The sequence below is a fragment of the Athene noctua genome, chromosome 3 (genome assembly GCF_965140245.1).
Source record: "Athene noctua chromosome 3, bAthNoc1.hap1.1, whole genome shotgun sequence".
NCBI lineage: Eukaryota > Metazoa > Chordata > Aves > Strigiformes > Strigidae > Athene > Athene noctua.
Genome location: NC_134039.1, coordinates 7,304,316 through 7,324,654, shown reverse-complemented (window position 1 = coordinate 7,324,654; position 20,339 = coordinate 7,304,316). Strand labels below are relative to the sequence as shown.

The 20,339-nt window shown below is 40.1% G+C and overlaps 1 protein-coding gene across 1 annotated transcript; it reads right to left on the bottom strand.

Moving 5' to 3' along the window:
• Positions 1-2,914: 2,914 nt before the first annotated feature.
• Positions 2,915-16,345, bottom strand: LOC141958445 (uncharacterized). The gene is made up of 8 exons (XM_074901226.1): positions 16,056-16,345; positions 14,174-14,242; positions 10,432-10,521; positions 5,644-5,709; positions 4,846-4,917; positions 4,600-4,742; positions 3,836-3,945; positions 2,915-3,274 (listed from the first exon to the last, which is right to left on the bottom strand). Exons 1-8 carry the CDS (start codon positions 16,135-16,137, stop codon positions 3,133-3,135), a joined length of 774 nt encoding a protein of 257 aa, XP_074757327.1. The 5' UTR covers positions 16,138-16,345; the 3' UTR covers positions 2,915-3,132.
• Between the last annotated feature and the right edge of the window lie 3,994 nt (positions 16,346-20,339).

Genomic DNA, 20,339 nt, shown 5'->3' with positions numbered 1-20,339 from the left:
ATCCTGAAGCCACAATCCCTCAAGTGATAGTGAGCTTCCCGGTCAACCTTATCTGTATACTGAGCATGACGTTATATGATATGGAATATTCCATTGGCCAATTGTTTTGGCTCTGCTCTATCCCAGCTTATTGTGTACCTGTGCACTAGCAGGACATGAGAGGTTGAAAAGTCCTTGATTTCTTAGCAACGACCAAAACCATCAGTACATTATTAACATTCTTCTCATATCAAATTCCGTACTGAATCAAAAATGCAGCGCTGTTCTACCTACTAAGAATGAAAAAAACTGAAAAGCTCTATCCCAGCTGAAACCAGGACAGACAGAGATAAGAACAGCAGCAAAACCTTTCTGGATATTGTCTTACTTGCAGGCTGCTTTAAAACTCAGTGCTGTTGAGTTGTTATACTTTCTTTTGCTCAGATTTAGCCTGAAACACTTGCGTTCTCCCACAAAAAGCTAAGTATGATGTGGTGACTAGCATGTGCCAAGGATTATTCTGGTTACACAGTTTTCAGGCAGCCAAACTGCTCTCGATGGAAAGCTTCGCTGCAGAAAAGTGAGCTGTGTCAGATCAAAGGTCATCTGAGTCAGAAAAGGATACTGGCCCATTTCACTTCCTGGAATAGACATTATGTTGATAATCCTTCCCCCATCCACTTGCAGATGTTTTTCCAAAGAGAGGAAATACTGATTTATTTTTTTTTTGTTTTATCAGCAGAAGTATTTGCGGAAGTTTAAGCATGAAAGAAAAAAAAAAAAAAGAAGTCAAGCAGCAGAGAATTGTCTGCACTGTATGGTCACGGGGCATAAGAACATACGAGTACAAGGGCTGGAATTCAGGTAGACTCTGAATTCAGGCAGATGCTGAAGTTATTATATCCCGTAAGTGTGAAATACACATAAATAAGTGAAGACTATAAAATATTTTAATTCATTTCCTCTGAGCTATTATAACTAGGCCTTGGCTTTTCCCATAGAGAGGCACTGTTTTATGAATTGATGTTTTACTGTTTTATGAATGGATGAACTGCTTGAGTTTTGGAGGAGCTTGGCACAGTCTGTTGCCCAAGGGCTGGGTATTATTTCCAATCCCAATTATCCATATAATTCTTCTTGTGAAGTTGTACATTTCAGAGACAAATCCAGAGCCCCAGGTCTCAGTTGCTTGAAGACACAGCCAAAAGTTCACCTGATCATCAAATATTTCATGTTAAATTTTCTAAAAACTAGGTTTGGAAATTAGGGAACAGACTTCAGAGCAAATTTTAAAAAAAAAAATTATCTTATATCCATCTTATACGTTAAGGTTATAAACCTTAACATGGTTTCTGAACAGGCTTTATTTTTAACTCTGGGCTGGTTTTCAAGGTAATCCTGACATATCTTAACCTAAAGAAAATTTTCATCTTAAAGTGGATAGTTTATTCCTCACTTCATGTCAGATTTGTACTTCACCTTAACTTTTCTCCCTCCATTCTAACCGACCCTGATACACTTATGGACAATAAGTGCATTCCTCCATAGGTATCATTTCACTAAGCTATTCCATGCAAACTTTCTTAATCATCTCTTATAAGATCCATCTTTCCCATATTCTGGCTCTGCTAGTTATTATTCTTGGACTTATTACCGTTGATGATGAGGTTCAGCATGGGTGGCTTGAACCATTCATGTTACTACAGATAAGGATGCTTTTTCTTGTAGGATGGTAGTAATATATCTCATCTCTACTGGAAATATTCATCCAGTACATTCCAGGATTGCACTACTTTTTTTTTTTTTTTTTTTTTTTTTCACAGCCATGCTACACGGGCAGTTCCCTGTCACTTGGCATGGACTGAAGTGCACAGGTCTTTTGTCATTTCTAACTGCTAAACTCCCAGTTTAATTCTTGTTACTAGTCTGTACCACTGCAATTTCTGCTGTTACATTTCGTTCCGTTTCTTTTGCTACTTTTCCTTCAGGCCATGTAGTTCTTACTGTATTAGGCTTGGATCTTCACCTGTTTTGACATTGTCTTCCAGTCTTGCATTATTCAGACATAACCTTATGTCACTTCAGGCATTACTAGCAGATGTCTGCATTTTCCAACAAGGCCACTACTGACTGTGTTATATATGACATTTCAAAAAGCTTGTTAATAATTTCATATGTGGAGCCCTAATTAAATGTTTTAATAAAAGCCTGATTTCAGATGAGTCAGTCATTTCCTCAGAGAAAGCTGTCCTTGTGAACATACTCACGTTGGGTTTTTTTCTCCCATTGACCTCTGTGATTTGTATTACCTTTTCCTTCAAAATTTGCTTGAAAACTGCCTATGTTATTGAGATGAGTCTAGCTAGCAGTCTATATTTTGTCTAGATATAAAGGAACAGGCAACGTCTCGGAGATGGTATTTGGGAAGCATTAGCTGGTCCCTTGCCCATAGCAGTCAGTGAACCCCCAGGAGCCCAGCGCCAGAATAAATTTAATCCAACAGCAAGTGGAAGATGCTGTCCCTTCATCAAGGCTGGATCTATGATTTACTGGCCCTTTGAAGAAAACTGGGTGCTTTTGAGCCAACAAAGGAAATGGGAATGATCAGATGCCACAGAGTTATGGTATTTACCACAGCTTTAACACCAGCTGGTGGAGGCTTGTGACCCAGAAGCGTTCTCTGGGATCACATATGTCTACACATCACTTGGGTCTCATATCAAACATTGCTAAGTAGCATTAATTATATCTAGTTTTCCTGTAATTAATAATTTCAAACATAAAAATAAATTGAATAACAAACAGGCCTATTCATGCACCAAACCTTCTTCCCACATCCGAGGGAAATGGAGGCTAGTCTCACGCAGTGAAGCTGCATTGAAAATATCTTCTTGGTCTCTTAAGATCCTTTATTAGATACAACAAATGGCTTTTGCAGATCTTATTCTATAAGGGTAATGGTGTCATTGGCATTTTTCTAAATTCAATTTGCATCATTTCGTCAGAATCTGGCCTTGAGCAAACGTCCTCCTGAACTGGTGAAGAGGCTTCCATAGGAAAAGTTTGGCATAGCTTCATCTCAGCCAGACATCAAATCTAACTTCCTCACTCATTCCATGCCCAAGCTCTACAGACCTCTTTTTTTTTTTTTTTTTAGCTCTCCTTCTGCCTTTCTGAAGTACTTGAAGCTTTTTCACACATATTTCGTGTTGTTGAGGATCCTTCACAAGATGCACTTTCTATTTTATCCCTTATGACAGCACAGGAATAGTTAGGAAATTCTTCTATAGGAAATCTGAACAGGGAGAGAAAGGCAGATTTAGTTGTATTCCTTGACCTAGCTGGATGCAAGGCAGTCAGCATCACTTCCATGAAAGACAGAGTGGCACCTGGCCTTGCTGCTAAGCTGTATTATTGTCAGTAGGATTAGAAGCTGCCTTATTGGAGTCTCCCTCCCATTCCTTAATTTTCTTCCCCAGACCTCAACAGAAGTGTATATGCTATGCTTGCCTATCCAGAGACCTTCCCCTTCTTTGGTAGCCTCCATTCAATAGCACTGACATCACAGTCTCTCTCGTACCTGTCTAGTATATCCTTTCTTTCCCCGCTGAACTCCATCTAGCCAGATTCCTCCTTCCCTGCCAGAACTACAGCTGTGTCCTCTCTTGCCCTCCTGATGTGAAATGCCTGTGTTTCCATGTGATTTACAGGCTTCATTTGACTTGTCGCAGGCATGTGCTGAAGCTCCTGAATCTCAAGGTTGCTACAAATTGCAGTCCCTGATCTTGGTTGTACTTCCTGTTGTGGCTCTGGCTTCCACATGCTGCATCACAGTGACTTGCTGGAATAAACTTACATGTCTGTGCTATGTTCCACGTTGTTAATCCACTTCCACTTATGCTCGGTCTCAGAGTAGGTGAGACCAAGTAAGTAGTAATGACCTCCTGATTGTGAAATAAGATATTGCTAGAAAGGAAAAAAACCAATGGTGATACATTAAAATTACATTTCCTTCACCAGAGTTACACAGAAAGCTTAGTGCTAAACAGCCAAGAGAACACTGTACATCCAGCCACACCATCTTTTTCCACAGCTTCAGAGGCTGAATTTTTTCCAATTTTATTTAATTCATCTCTCTTCCTGGGGCTTCTTAGGAACAGACTAGAATAACACACTTGTGGTACCATTAGAGATATACATCGTGGTTAGCCAGGTGAGACTTGATACCTGGAGACACTTTTCTATTCTGATTGTGATGGGAAAGCCTTTTCGGTTTTTGTCAAAGCAACAGCTCTCACAGATAAGTGTCTGTTTGACTTGCTTGGTCTTAGTTTGTGTGCTAAATCTCTTTAAACCACAAGTCAGCTAGGTGGAGAGTTTGCTCATTTGCATGGGAGCATGCTTGGGGACAGAAGCTTCCAGATGCAAGACTTCAAGACACGAGATACATCTTACTGTGAAGGTGATAGCTACCATACAGAGGCGCTCGGTGTATTCAGCTAGTGGTAGATTATAGACCCCCAAAGACATCTAACATGAGAAGACACAAGCGTAACCCATCAATCCTTTGGCATACAGGTCAAGAAATTCTAGAAGCAGCCCCATGGATTCAGATCTCACCAGTGTTTTGTTGTTGTCAATGATCACCAGGTCTGACTTCATGTCAATACATTCTTGACGGGAGGCGTTCCAGGGTTTTCCTCCCTGTGTTTGAGAAAAGAAGTAGCATTTTTCCCCATATTTTTTCCAGTCTTGGGGGCAGCCTGCAGGAGGTAAAAACAGGTGTGGAAAAATCCATGTTCGCACTAACGAAAGGATCCCATTACAAAAGAAAGGCAAGAGAGTAATTTACAGCCAGAAAATTACCTGTGTGATCCTGATTATGATTTTCACCAGACCACTGTGGATCCCTGCCAGTCTCTGCCACCCCAGGAGTCCCTAAGCATGAGTCAGAGAATTAGGATCACAGATAACATTATCCAGCCTTTTAAATCTTTGCTCAGGAGATAAAGACAAACGGTGAGAGTAAAAAGCAGCTTTCAGTTTTCAAATGTCTTCTTTGCCTACTGCAAATTATGGCAATAATGATGCTACTGAAAGAAAGAACATTTCCCTCCATTGCCAGGCAGGGTAGCGGGAGGAACAGAGACGGGACCTGGAAAGGGTGATATGATTCAGGGAGACAGGGACTGTGTGATGTAGTTTTGTTGGTTATCCATCCAGCAGCTCCTAAATGGCAAAAGGGAATTGCACTTCATTAAAATGTGAAGAATGGAGGGGTATTTGCAAAGCAGTAGGCACACATTGATCCATCATGCTTACTACAATGCTGCGATACCAAAGGGATTGTTGTATTCATGCCGGTTCCCCTGCCCATGGGCTCCTCTGTACTAGTGTGAGAGAGTAATCAGTTCTTCCCTCTGAAACAGTAATGCAGTGCTGAACAAACACGACTTACAGAGATTTAAAATGTAAAATGTCTCTGGCCTTGAGAGCTCATCCTGTGAGTGTCCAGGCTGTTTATTCCTGAGGTGTCAGAGTTTTTACTTTTTTTTTTTTCTGAATAAAATTTAGACACATACCATCCACACCCCCACCCCAGCCTTAAAAAGCAATCTAACAGGCTTCTGGAAACTGTCTTTTGAATGACAGAGGATTACCTACCTAGTGCCTCTTCATAGTTGGTGGAGAATGTTTCTGAGCCAGATGGGTTGCTTGCAGTTGGATAGTCTGGAAATGACAATACAATTTCTGCTTTGAATGACTGATTGTTTTGCCATACACCGTCAGAGCTCTTCTGGACCTCTTTGACACCTACCATCACCCCACACAGAATGCCTACCCCTCACCATTTTTCTTCTCTATCAGAAAAAAACAATACCATGGAGCAGATTTCTAAAGAGCCTAACTCTGGAATTGAACAAAAAAACTGCACTGCATATTTTCAGAATAGCGGTAAACATGGTGTACAGTATACTCATAACTATGCTGACAAGAAGTAACTGTTGAGTTTGAGAGATGAGCATCTCTGTTACAGAAAATCCATTTTTGCCTTCGAAATGCTGGGGTTTCAACCCCAAGCCCCAAGTTAAGGTTGACATATGGGTGATTCCCACAGCCCTTCCCAAAGGGGGGTGAGTTTCCCTTTAGGCTCCCCCCCAGGGTGCTCCGGCCTGGCAGACAGAGCCATTGGGTAAAGGAGCCCCAGGTGTCTGCAGTGAGTAACCCAAGGTCAGGTGTCCCACTGAGGGATCAAAGCTGGGACCCCTGGCAGGAGGGGCAGTGTCTGTGTGTGAGGTGGGTGCCCTGTGCAGAGTTCCCTGTTGGGGAAGGACCTCCTGCCTCCCTGGGACTGGGCTCCACTCAGGTCTGGCTTTTGTAAACGTGGGCTGTGTAGAGATTCAGTGTGTGGCTTCCTTGGTCTGATGTGTTTGGCTTGTTGACTCGGTTGTCTCCCATCCCTTCTATGGGAGACTGCATGTCACCATTTATTCCACCCATTGTTGGTCGTGGGGTGTTGTTGTTGGGGTCAGTGGGATTGATGTCAATTATGTATAATCTGACTGACTTGTTTGTACCCCCAGTGCTCACCCATGTACTGACCCTTTTGTATCAAAACTAATCTGGTTATTGTTTCATCTTTATGCTGGCTGTGTCTTTTATGCTAGGCCTGATAATTTGCAAAATAGCCTTGTACCCACCCCTGGCAAAAATGTGTGTTATTTTATCATAAATGTAGCATGTCTTCTTCAATATATTTTCTGTAGTCAAACTTCATTGACAAAAATCACGAGGAGCATTTGTGCCCTGATTGAACATCTTATTTCAGTAAGATATTCAGTTTTCAGAGAATGCTGCAGAAGTTAATTATTTCCTCAAGAAATAAAGAATACTAGGAAGGTGAAGGTAGCACACTTTTGCCTGTTGTGAGAAACAACCTGACAAGCCTTTAACATGTGGGGGTTTTTTCTACCAACTCCATCTTAGAGTTCTTCATAGCAAAAATGAAACAACTTTTAGCACTATGACGATCATAAAGACAATATAGAATTTATTTTGGCTGGCAACTCCAAATACTCCTAATGGCTGAAATAACCCCCCAGCTACTGTATTAAATGATTCAGTAGAATACTCAATATTGATATAATTAACAAATATACCCTTGTCTTACATAACATATCACTACTCCCTACATATCTTGTTTCAATTTTTTCTATAAACCATCAAAGTTTCAGAAACTCTCCTGCTGAAAATGTCCAGAAGGATTTCAAAGACTATCAGGGACTCCAAGCTGAGCAGTGATATAAGTGAATCTCAGTTTTAGTACAAAGGATTAATCAGCTTCCTCTGTAAGCCTAGAGCCAGAGAGTGAGTGACAAAGGAAGTAAGTATGAAATAACAGCATTTTGGGAGATGATTATATTTGCTTTCCCAGAAAAGAGTCACTGGACCAAGTTCATCTGTTCTGTAATTTTGCTTAAGGTTCCCAGCATCTCAAGGGACCTAGTATTTTCTATATTGTCCTCTTTCTTTATAGCATTAGCTCTGATACATAGCATTTTAAATAATACTTTACAGAGTCTGAGTGCCTTTCTTTTTCTACTGGCATTGTAATGAGTTGACATCTCCTGGTGCAAAACAGTGATTGAACTCCTGTTCTACAAATTGCCAAAGTCTGAATTTTACAAGCCACATTTCAAAAACACACTGCCTAGGCAGTCCTACTAATCTACACTTCTTTCCTGATGGCAAGCAAGAACTAGACTTTCGGAGTGGTGAGAAAAAAGTTTCACTGTAGCACCTAAAACCAAATGCTGGCAATGTATAATACTGTTTTTGCATTTACAATTGAAAGTTGATCAATAAAAGTCTAATTTTGTGGAGACCAAACTGTAGGATTTGCCCTGTTTCTTTTAGGGATTAACTTCCAATATATTGCTGTAGGAGAATTTGAGTCTTACATATGACTATAAAAAAAACCCCAAAACAAACCACAAAGAAAGATGTATGTCCAAACATTTGAAAACAAAGGTTCTTAAAGCTCTGGTATATAGAATTACATCCAAACCTGTAGACAGAGATACACATGATAAAGTGTGCATTATATATTATAGAACATTAAAACAGTTGATCTCGGAGGAAATAATGAAGCTAAAGCTGAGGACTGAGAAGCTGAAGAGGCAACCACATGTTTGGATGAAGAAGAAACAGAATTCACTTTTCAGGAAAAGTTCTCAAAAACATGACATGAACAAATATCAGGAACGTTCCATTTTATAAGATGAAGAAGCTGGGGTTTGCATATAGCCTGAGCCTGTGGGTGGAAGCTTGAAGTACAGCTTGTAAAGATACCCCGAAGTCCTTAGCATATAATAGTACAAAATACTGGTACTAAAACTACCTGCCATTAATTTAAAGCATTTATTTCTGTGGAAAAAATAGAAATTAATGCATACTGGCATGCATTACAAAAATGAACACCACCCTACTGATTCTCCTACTGATGGAAGTCAATTTACAACACATAAATGGTGGGTCCATATTTTCTCCTGGAATATTGTCACCTTCAACTCTGAAATCTGCCTGAGAGATTCAGACAGCAGCATTACTGAAAATGGTTCAAAGGCACAAAACTGAACAAAGCGACAATGTGTTATTTTCTAATTGGAGCAACTTAACGCTGAATTTTATCATGCGTTAGTCATATGCTAATTTGGAACATCAAGGCTTTCTTTGCCTTTTACTGAATCCCTAGAGCAACAAGAAAAAATAAACCAGAAACATCAGTTTGAAATTTTGTTTTTCATGCATATATGCATTTATATGCATATATCTTGAGGCTGGATTTCAGCTTCTGGTTTCAGAAAAGAGCAAAATTTAATTAATATGAAGGATCATTTGAAACAAAGTTAGACCTGCCTGTTCTTGGAAGACCAGCTCAGGAGCTGCGGCGCCGCTTTTTTACTTACTAACAAATAAATTTTCTCTGAAGGAAAAAGAAATTAATATGACACTGCTATAAACTCATAAAAACTTTTGGTCAAGTTCTACTGAGTAAATTTTTTTTGTCATTTTCATGAACAGAAATGGAAAATGCCTTCTGGCCTCCAGAGCTCTTTTATGATGGAGCAATATCAAAAAGGTGACGATTTTCGTCAACAATGGCATATTTGGCAAAACAAAACTGCACGGAAAACTCATAAAATTAAAACTTAAAATGGTGAAAATGACAACAGTTTTCATTTGGAGCACAAGTGAAAACTCAATGCTATTGAAATTAAACACTAATTTGATTTAATTTGTCAAGTTTGATCTAGATCTCAAGTTTCTTAGGAGTATTTTTTTGGTTCACTGAGGCAGTACCAAACCCAAACAAAGTAACTATACCTGAAGCCAGACCTGAATCAAAGTCTAATGACTCCTCATTCAAATCCTGACTTAAAGTTCTATTAATGCTGGTAATTTCACCTTGTTATGTTGTGTTGTTGTTTGTTTTCTTTTTTAAATTTTGCCTTTCCTGTGATGTTTTACATTTATAAAGGTCAGAGCACTATCAGACATCTCTCCTTTATTCTTTGCCTTGAAAAAGAAAAAAACAATTACCTCCCCCAACCCTATTTTTTAAATTCCATGGATGACAGGTTTTGGCATGTCTTCAGAAAGAGTTTCTCCATGTGCATCTCTGAGTAGACTCTGAACTTGAGTGTGATTGATTGTTGAAGCCTCTTAAGCTTATGCAACTATTAAAGGATGAAAAGAAACAAGCAACCACATCTGAAATTTAAAAGTGGTGACTTGGAAATATCTGAAGAAAAGTACCACATGGCTCTATTAAAATTTGGTTGTTTTTTTTTTTTTTTTTTTTTCCCCCATGAAAATAAGAATGCTTTCTTTCTAAAAAGCTATATATCCTTTTATGCAATTTAAAGATTGTTATGAACTCAGAGATATATATGCAGAGAGACAGTACTAGGCTTTTATTTGAGTAAGGGACAAGCAAATTCCTTTAAGTTGTGACTTAGGTACCTCTTTCAAATTAGCTTTTATTCATATTTATTTAAAGATTTTTGGTGTTATGAACAACTGGGTGACATGATACAAGATCGTTGCCTTGAAATATTCTCACAGATAGCAAACATAATGCTCATAACAGGCATTATCTAATCTTGACTTGTTTCTTCAAAACATTTGTATAATAAATCAGTTGTTGCTCTAACTTTGTCAGTTATTTTAATTGGGTTTTGGCTTTTTCTCTTTTGGAATTTTAAACTTTCAAACCACTCACCTCTTTTACAGATTTCCTCTTATGGCCATGGTTGGCTAAAAACTACTGTCCTGTGCCTTCAAACTAGCCGCCTGTTGCTACTGGGTTTGGATGTTGTAACTTATACGACAGTCCGAGGGTGAGAGTCACAAATCAATTGCAGTTATTGCGTTTTTAGCAGGACTTACACATAACTATCAGACACACCGCTGAGACCAGTAGGAGGATTGTCACAGCAACTAATACAGCGACACGTGTTCGGGAGCAGCAGCTTTTACCTACACATAGACATAAAAAATAAAGATTAGGGGAACAACTGGAAAAGGAACCCTTTGTCTTCATTCAAAAATGCCCTTTTCAGGTTCACACTGAGACAGCTCTTTCAAGTTAGGCAAAGTCCTTCAGTGCTATCCCTTCAAGTGTGTGTTTTTCTTCTGATAGATACACTGTGGATGCATTTTTTTTTCCATCACAGACATTCAGCCTGAACCCTTCTGCCATTGCCTAGAATATTTGGCTAAATTCTGCTGCACTTGATACTCAAGTTAAGTGCTCACTGGGATCCTTATCTGTCCTCTATAACAATATGAAAGCAAAATTAAATCGACCTACCAGATAAAGTTCCTGCAATGTTATACTCCTCAACACAGCAAATTTTTCAGAGGAGCTGAACTGTCTCCTATTTCTCTTTTGACTGGTGTTTATTGTCTTTTGTTCAGGATTTGCTTCAAGGGGATCCTTGTGATATTCATTAGTCTGTCACCTCAGGGGAGACTGGCTGGGTGCTATAGAGAAAAAGCAGGTCCAAAAGGGGACAAGTAGTATGTTCAGTGGCTGACTGGACTCATCAGACAGTGAATTAAAATGTAAAGGAGAGCTTTCTATCTCTTCCCGATTCATGTATCTGCTAGAGTATTTACTTACGTCTTCTGCTCTCTTTGAAGTTTATGGTGTCTGTGTGACAACAAGGATCTGAAAACCAAATTGAGATTTTTGCTACCATTACCCCTGCTTTGTAAAGTTTTAGATAAATGAGGAAGCCATTCTGAATCTTCATCCTAACTGCAGTCGATATCTGGACTGTTGTGTCCAGTAACCTCATTTTCACACCTACTTGTGCATTGCTATTTGAATTACTGAAATTTTAAGAAGCTGTTTTACTTAGTATAGTATTAAACTAGACTAATTTTAAACCAGCCTCTTAAAGAAGGCGGCACTCAAGAAGTCTGTTTTTCTGCCTGAGGAGGTTTGATCAGGAAATGGTCACACCCTGAAAACATGTTGATTGCACTAATCAAAAAATCTGTCTGATAGGTGCAAACTGTCTACTCATACACTAGTCCATGTGGTTATCAAGACTGTGGGGGATGGAGAGAAGTTTTAGTAGCAAAATGAAAGCTTGTAGGAAGGAGGTTGGTGACCAGGAATCCTAAGGTGGCAATTCCAGAAATGGTCCCAGTATACCGTGCAAGACTGGAGGGAGAAATGAAAAGGCAGCATTTTAGCACCTGGCTGAGAAGATAGGGTAAAGTCCAGATTTCTGATTCTTCATTAAATTGGGACACATCTGGTGCAGAGTTCAAGTGGAACAGATTTCATCTTAACTCTAAGGGAGTCAAGCTGCTGGACACGACATCAAGAAGATTTTACATAACTTTTAAAATTAATAAGAGCAAGCTGGCAGGGGCTGAAGGCTGTAAGTAACTCTTGAAATGAGGAAGGGGAAGCTGACATAGAATAAAGAGCAGTTTAGGTTGATATTATCATTATGTGTGACTTCAAAACCACTGTGTTCTCAGGAAAAGGGAAGGTCAGAGTATATAAAGAGTCAAGCAGAAAATGCAACACTGACTGTTGTTTAAATAAACCGTTAAGAAGTAAACAACACATATGTCAGACTGGCTTCTACACATATACTAGAAGTGTGAAAATTTAGATGGGAAGACCTGGAATTGCCACCTCAGACTAAAATACTCAGATATCAGGTACCTGAAAAGGGCTGGCTTCTGCCCCCTGAGATACCCTCTGATGTCAGATAACTGCACAGACCTGGAAGATGTTACACAGGACATCCAAGAATCTGTGGCATACCAAAGCCAGACCAAATGTATTGATGCTTCCCAGATGGCTTTGGACACCTGTGGTTAGTTAACTGAAGAGCATCCCAGTACACTGAGTATATGAGGAAGGGGTTAAAAGGGAGACAGTCGTCATAGTACTGGACTACATAAGGAAAAACAGAGTGCTGATGGGTAAAAGAGAGGAACTACAGGAAGGAGAGAGAGCTTATTAAAAAGAAGTTAAGAAGAATGGCTATAAGAATGAAACCCATGCAGGCAGACCATATATTATTGAAGGATAACATCCTGGCAACACATGACCAATAGAAGGCACCTACCAAGAATTATCTAGGAACAGGCAAAAGGAAGATGACACAGCTATTAGAAGCAAATTATTAACTTTTCATAGCTGTAGGCATTAAATGAAGAAAATAAAAAGCATCCCAAACCCTGGGAAATCAAAGATTTTATATATAAAAAAAACAATTAGACAGAAAGGAAGTTGAGAAGGAAAAGACTTCAAACACATGTTTTGTACACATGTTTCAAACACAGTGTCTTCAAACACATCAAAATAAGGTACTTTGCTGGAGATCTGTAGGCCAGTGGATGGTAGGGTATGCAGGAAATATTCCGAGGATAAGGTCATAGTTGAGAAGCTAAATTAATCCCTTGTATCATGGTTGATTGAGTAAGAACTGGGTAGATTTTTCATTTCAGGGCAGTTCCTTGTGAGGAGCCACATGAACTGGAAGACATATGGCCCTAATAAAAAGTGGATATACTAACAAAAGACGTTAGGTGTGAGATAGTTGGATTACTAATGCCATTTTGTAATCCTGCTCTTAAAGCTATCTTTGCACACAGGGACTAGAAGGTAAAAGATCTGATGTGAATTAAAAATTAAAAAATTAAAAAGTTCTTGAGGATATCTGTGAACTTCAGGTTTGCTGCCCTGAGCACAGAGTCACAGAATCTTTTAGGTTGGAAGTGACCTCCTCAGATCACTTAGTCCAACTTCCCTGCTCAAGTGGTGTCAGCCAGAGCAGATTGTCCAGCACCATGCACCATCAGGTTCTGAATATTTCCTAGGGTGAAAGCTCTACAACCTCTTGCATCAGGAATTATTCAGAAGGAAAAGAAACAAAAATCAGGGCTGTTTTGTCTGTCCACGATTCGTCCCTACCTTCAATGGTGCATGCAGTTCTACCATCCTTATTTCAAAAAGCTTATGGGAAATGGTTCAGAGAAGGGAAGCAGTAAAGGATGGTGCAGACTAGGGTTTTGCAGTATGGAAAAGAGGTGATTAGCAGTTATATAAAATCCTGAGTGTCATGGAGACCTTGGGTAGGGCTTGGCTGCTTACTGTCTCTTTCAGTGAACATCAGCTGAATCTAATAGGAGGTCAGTTCAGAGTGAAAAAAATGCAGCTGGTTCTTCATGTGATGTTAAAAAGAGCTGTGGATCCTCTCATCAGGGGATGTTATAGAAATCAGGGCTGTGCACAGAACCAAGGGCAGGTTTGGCAAGTTTACAGAAGAGAAATCCACTGAGGATACGTAAATAGAATCACGTCTGTCTCAGGAAGTCCCCGAGTAGATGCATATTCATGTGAAAGTATTACAGAAAGGTAACATATATGATTTCTTGGCCCAAACTGTATTTGTGTTCTTGTAGCAGTGAAACCAACAAGTGTTTAGTTGCATATAAGGCAACACATCAACTGCCCCCTGCTCTGGGTATGTAAAGCAGACGACTGTATTGACTCCCATATGGCTTTATATCACTGCATTTTTGGAAAATAAGGAATGGCCTCTTCTCCTCTCCTTGTTTAAATTAATTTCCATTTAGCAGACAGCTAAAAACTCACCGCATGATGTGTAGCTAGATGCAGCATTTGTGTCTAGGGACTGCACTTTCACTTCTGCATATACAGAACCTAAAACCAGGCAAAAATAACAGAGAAAGTTGAGAAACATCTTAAATGGAACAAAAATGACTGAAATGATGTGAAATTCTAAACACATGACAGCAACTGATTTATGTGGCTGTATTTAACTATGCCCAAATAATATTTTTGTCCGTTGGATTCACACCTTAGAGGACTTGCTATAGGCAGAAACAGATCTGGTTTATCTTTAGTGCAAACAATAACAGAGGAGACATGGGCACATGCACATGCATTTTAAATCTAAACAGAAGTGGAGAAAAATGTCTAAGGTTGTCTGATTGTCTTACACAATTCACATCCGTATGTGAGTGGTGAGAATGGCTACAATGTTGAAACAACCCTGAAAACTGCAGATCGTGCTAAATTCGAAGGGGTTGGTAATTAATGATAAGACAGTGAGAAAAGTGAAAACTGTTCTAACATCTGCAGATCATAAATACAAATGAGTATGGAACAAAGCATGTGAGAAAGGAAGGAAAGGCAGGGACACATAAAAAGGGAGTAGAAAGTAAGAAATATGATGTTGCAATTTATAAGACATTGAAAATCATCCTGACATGCAGCACTGAGCCCAGTTTTTTCTATCACCATAGAGAGTTAATGTCTTCTATGAGTTTAAGTGCATTCTCCTGGCTTATGGAATTAATTTAATTCCTTGTGAACACTGCATTTGATTGTGGGAATCCATCATCACACAGAAAATAGAAAACTGGAGGAGAAAGAAAAAGAAGACAGAAATCAATGTTTGAGCTGTTTTCTGTAATATATGCAGAATCACTGGGAAATACTGTGCATAAATTAAGTGGAAGAGAAGAGCTGAGAGGGGTTTTCCAGAAAAGCACAAGCAGAGAAACATAAAAATGCTATTAAAACTGTAAATTAAATTATAAGGAAAGGGGAACATTTAATCAGGAGGCATCTATTATGGGTACCTGTAGCTGTTTAGCTGTGGAGTAATCTCTTGAAAGAGGTGATAGAAACACTGTTTCTTGGGGCATTAGAAACTCCAGCCATCTCAAAATAGATGACAAGGAATCACACTTTATGCAAAAGCATAAAGCAAAGAATGGCAAGAAATAGAAACTACTATTTCTGTCAAAGAGATAGTAAGGTTAAAAAGAAAGAAAAAAGAAAATGAAACACAGACACAAAGTGTATGGAGTCTGTTATTTTAGGATGTGATTTTATGCAAACGTAGAAAAATCAGTGCAAAAGTTTATGCGATAGTTCCGAGTGCATTAAAGAAAGATAAATTTAAGGTTAGAGTTTTACAAAGTCATTTATAGTAAAACAAACTAAATCTGTCCATGAAACATTTTATGCTTGATTTATTAAACAAGTGGTTTGTACAGACAAAGCCAGGAGGCAAAAACCCTGAAGCAATGCCAGCTATGCTCAGCAGGCAGAAACAGGCTACGCACGAGATGCTTCAAACAGCAGAAACTCCTCATTGTTTGCTGCAGGGATCACAGTCTGATGCACGAGAACATGCCTTGATCAGGACCAGTGGATGTTCACCTGCGGAACAATCTCCTAAATTGATAGAAACTACTCAATACCACACAAGAAACTCTCCCTCACACTTGCACCTTAACAAATGAAGAGTAGACCTCATAACAATCCCCTTTTTGGGGTGTAAAAAACCTACATGTACACCCCACCTGCACATTTTTCACAGCACTGGCCCTCACATTTGCTTCATCCTCTTTGGGGCTTTGGTGCTCCATGGCACTCTTTCAAAATCTGTGGGAGAGAGGCTGAAGAATAAAAAAGAAAGCTCAGTGCAGATCGATCGACCTACCTTGGGCATCAGTGACTTTCTGTAGTCTGGGACTGGTTGATTCAGTCAAGTTCAAATCAGCATAGATGAGATTTTCTGACATTCTTGCTCACCCTTCTTTTTTCCTCTCGCTGCTGTTTTTAAAATGGTACTCTGGACTGAGGATGAATCGTATCTCCCTTCCCTCTCTAATCTTCAGGAGGAAGTTCCTTCCTCTTACTTTCATACAGAAACTCATAATGAGAATAGAAACCTACTTCTAATTGATCTTTTGTTATCATTGTGTTAAATGTTAGATTGTTGCCTTGTTGTGGTCATGTTTGTCAGGAAGTCGTTCTGGCATTAGTAGTATTTTGAGTTTCCAGATCTTGATAACCTGCCCCACCTACCCCACTTGGTATTTCGAAAGACAATCTTTATATAGAAAGGAGAAGAAAAATACAGAGTTTTGCAAGTCAGTCCCAGGACGCAGAGCAGCCCTGCGGAGTCCAGAAGACAGTGCTCTCAAAAGCAGATGCCTGGAAGCGTGATACCTTTGCCACTGATCCATAGAGAAATGTACTCCCGACTCTGAAACAGGACACTGACACACTTCGGGCCTCTGTCATGTGTCTGCAGCTCTTCTAAACCACAACCAAGCTGACTTGCTGTGTCCCAAAGAATGTGGGTTTTGTGCAGTTCAGAAACATGTTATTCCTCTCTGTAGGTAACTTCCGATGGCAAGTTGTGATTCATAAAGTGAGATTGGTCCAGCCTGTTTTGGGAAGGACAAAGGGTGTTTAATATGCAAAGGCAGTAACTGGAATAGGTTAGTCTAAACAAGAAAAGCCCTAGGCTTTCCAGGTTTTTAATTCCCGCATGACTAATGCTTTCACAGAACAGGAGGTAGCAGCTATGCGGACATTGTGCTGTGAATCATTGTTAGAGGAAATTTCCTAGCTCGTAGCAGAATTTACCAATTAAAAATGCTACATTTAGTTTTTGTGCTGATGGCAGATGTGATCTGCCAGGAGAAACCCAGTCACCCCACCTGATCTGCTGGCTGACACCAGGGTCACTGTGAGCCAGCAGTGTGCCCTGACAGCCAAGAGGCCAAACCACATCCTGAGCTGCATCAAACACAGCATGACCAGCTGGGCAAAAGATGTGATTATCTCACTGTATGCAGCGCTGGTGTGGCCTCACCTTGAGTGCTGGGTGCAGTTCTGGGCCTGTCGTGGTTTAACCCCAGATGGCAGCTAAGCCCTGCACAGCTGCTCACTCACTCTTTTCTCCTGTGGGATGGGGGAGAGAATCAGAAGGGTAAAAGTGAGAAAACTTGTGAGTTGAGATGAAGACAGTTTAATAAGTAAGGCAAAAGCCTCACATGCAAGGAAAGCAAAGCAAAGAATTTATTCACCACTTCCCATTGGCAGGCAGGTACTCAGCCATCTCCAGGAAATCAGGGCTCCATCATGCATCATGGTGACTTGGGAGGACAAACACCATTACTCCAAACGTCTCTCACTTCCTTCTTCTTCCCCCAGCTTTATATGCTGAGCATGATGTGATATGGTCTGGGATATCCCTTTGGTCAGCTGGGGTCAGCTGTCCTGGCTGTGTTCCCTTCCAGCTTCTTGTGCACCCCCTGCCTGCTCACTGGCGGGGTGGCGTGAGAAGCAGAAAAAGCCTTGACACTGTGTAAGCACTGCTCAGCAATAACTAAAACATCCCTGTGTTATCAACGCTGTTTCCAGCACAAATCCAAAACGCAGTCGGGGTACACTGAAGAAAATTATCACAGTCAAAATGAGCCCAAGGCCCCACCATTTAAGAAGGATCTGAAGGTTCTTGAATGTGTCCAGAGGAGGGCAACAAAGGTGGTGGCTGTAGGGCATGTCCTGTGAGGGGCGGCTGAGGACTCTGGGTTTGTCTAGTTTGGAGAGAAGGGGCTGGGGGGCGACCTCGTCGCTCTCTACAGCTTCCTGGGGAGGGGAGGTGCAGAGGGAGGTGCTGAGCTCTTCTCCCTGGGATCCAGTGCCAGGACACATGGGAATGGTTCAGGAGAAGTTTAGACTGGACATTAGGAAGCATTCCTTTACCAAGAGGGTGGGCAGACACCATAACAGGCTTCCTAGAGAAGTGGTCGATGCCCCAAACCTGTCAGTGTTTAAGAGGCATTTGGAGAATGCCCTTTATAACATGCTTTAACCTTTGGTCAGCCCTGAAGTGGTCAGGCAGTTGGACTAGATGATCATTGTAGGTCCCTCCCAACGGAAATTCTATTCTATTCTATTCTATTCTATTCTATTCTATTCTATTCTATTCTATTCTATTCTATTCTATTCTATTCTATTGCCTTTTGCCCTGATTAAATACATGGGAGGATGAAGTCTCAGTACTACTGGCCTTGCTGTGACTTGGCTACACTGTGAGAAGTAACGTGATACATTCCCATAGGAATTTGAAGGGCAATATGTTTAGTGAGAATTAAGATCATGTTACCAAGTACAGCACAGTGATCTCAGTAACGTGTTTTATTTGGGACACAGCTCTGAGTGCCTGGATGATTCTCCTAGAATCTCATGGATTGTCTTCATGAGCTTGCTTTCAAGGCAAATATTATTTTTTTCTGTCCATGCTTCAGTTTTAGCCAAGATAATTACTAGCTAATAAATGTTCATCATCCCAATGAGGAAGGAATTCACTTTGCATGGTTGGTTACCCTCCTAATCACTCTGTTTTGTGATGTTTCCTTTAAAGTCTGAGGGTGTTTTTACCTGGTGTACAAATTATTGTCAAAATAAGCAGAGACCCTGCTTTGGGGAATGTGAGGAGATAATTTTTTGAAAAGTCTCAGTACAAAATTTGAAATTTGGAAGAGTCAGTACAGTGACAAAGAACATAACTATAATCAGATTTCCTCTTATAATTCTCGTGTATACATTGGGGGAAAGTATAGGAAAAGATAATAGCAAATGGTTTAGCTTTTGAACAATTGGATTTCATAGGTCTGCTGTGTGACAGTGTATAAGGTCTATTTTCCAGTAAACACCAAGTCATCACCTCATTATTACCTGTCAATCAGCAGGTAAATTCCCTGTTATGCAGTCCTGATGGATAGGGCAGGACTAATTTTGGAATCAATCATATCATTTAATAACTAAGGACTCTAGTTTTCTATACTCACCTAAGTAGGGGAGTATGTAGATAGCTTGAGACTAGATAATGATTACAGTGAGCAAATACATAGAGGAGTCCATCTATGAAAACTCTGGATTTAATAATTAAGCAGCAGCTATTGAAGAGATGACTGAATTCATGTCTTTACTGCATTGTAGTACATTGCTTTTCTGATTCAAACTATACTAGAAAGTATTTTTTATTAAAATAAAATAAATGCCAATGCCCGCTGAACCCATCTCTTGCAAAGGGAGACAATTTTCTATTATAAAGTATCCTCTCATGTTCAGGGCCATCCGATCTGGAATACCCCGCTACTAGAGGTAATTACAGAGACTTCTTCAGCACATCTGTTCTGGTATTCTGTCCCTCACTTCCCATACTCAGAGGCCAAGATAAGGCAGGCAAACGCCAGCTGTGTGAGAGAAAGAAGGGGAAGTGAAGCAGTTTCTTTGGTGGTTGATGACTCAGTAGTGCATACTGTGGTGAAACGAAGGTTTGCAGTGGCTCTTGACAGACTTGACAGTGACATGTGTCCAGCAGTATTGTGACAGGCAGCCTCCTCTGGAATACTAATGTCTCTGATTAGACCACTCTCATTTCTTTGGAGTTCCTGGGGATGGAAGGAAAGAAGGAAAAATGAAATTACATGACCTGTTTTTAAGTTGGGAGCCACGAGACTCTGGCATAACACTGCATGTTTTGGATGCATTTTAGTCAGTTTTCTCCATGTGTGGATGTGTAATTAGCCATCTCAGAGAAAATAATGACACGGGTGTCCCCTCTGACAGCAGAGAAGCTCTCTGAGAGAGGAGAAGAAGATGGAATTTTGATCCTTTCTCAATTTAAGAGATTTTTTCCCTAATTTATCTCTGACTAGGTACCAGACTGATGCACTGAAATGCAGTCAGATAAACTGGATACAGGAAGCCCTGTTCTATGTATGTGGATTGTCTGGATCATCCTAATTCCTTCTGTGTGGATGTTGTCTGGGGGATCTTAGTACTACTTTATTGCTTATTCTGTCCAAAATGCTCTGCCACGGCATCACCCCCCAGGCACTGTTATATTACCAAGACGCAAGAGTGTTTTTTCTCTTTGGAGAGGAATTTTTAGCTTTTTTAGTTCAAAGCTAAATGATGA

Coding starts and splice junctions, on each gene's coding strand:
- LOC141958445 (XM_074901226.1), bottom strand. CDS start 16,137: ATGTCAGAAAATCTCATCTATGCTGATTTGAACTTGACTGAATCAACC. Junction 14,243..16,055: donor GAAAGTCACTGATGCCCAAG/GTAGGTCGATCG, acceptor GCCTGGTTTTAG/GTTCTGTATATGCAGAAGTG. Junction 10,522..14,173: donor ATCTAGCTACACATCATGCG/GTGAGTTTTTAG, acceptor GTCTATGTGTAG/GTAAAAGCTGCTGCTCCCGA.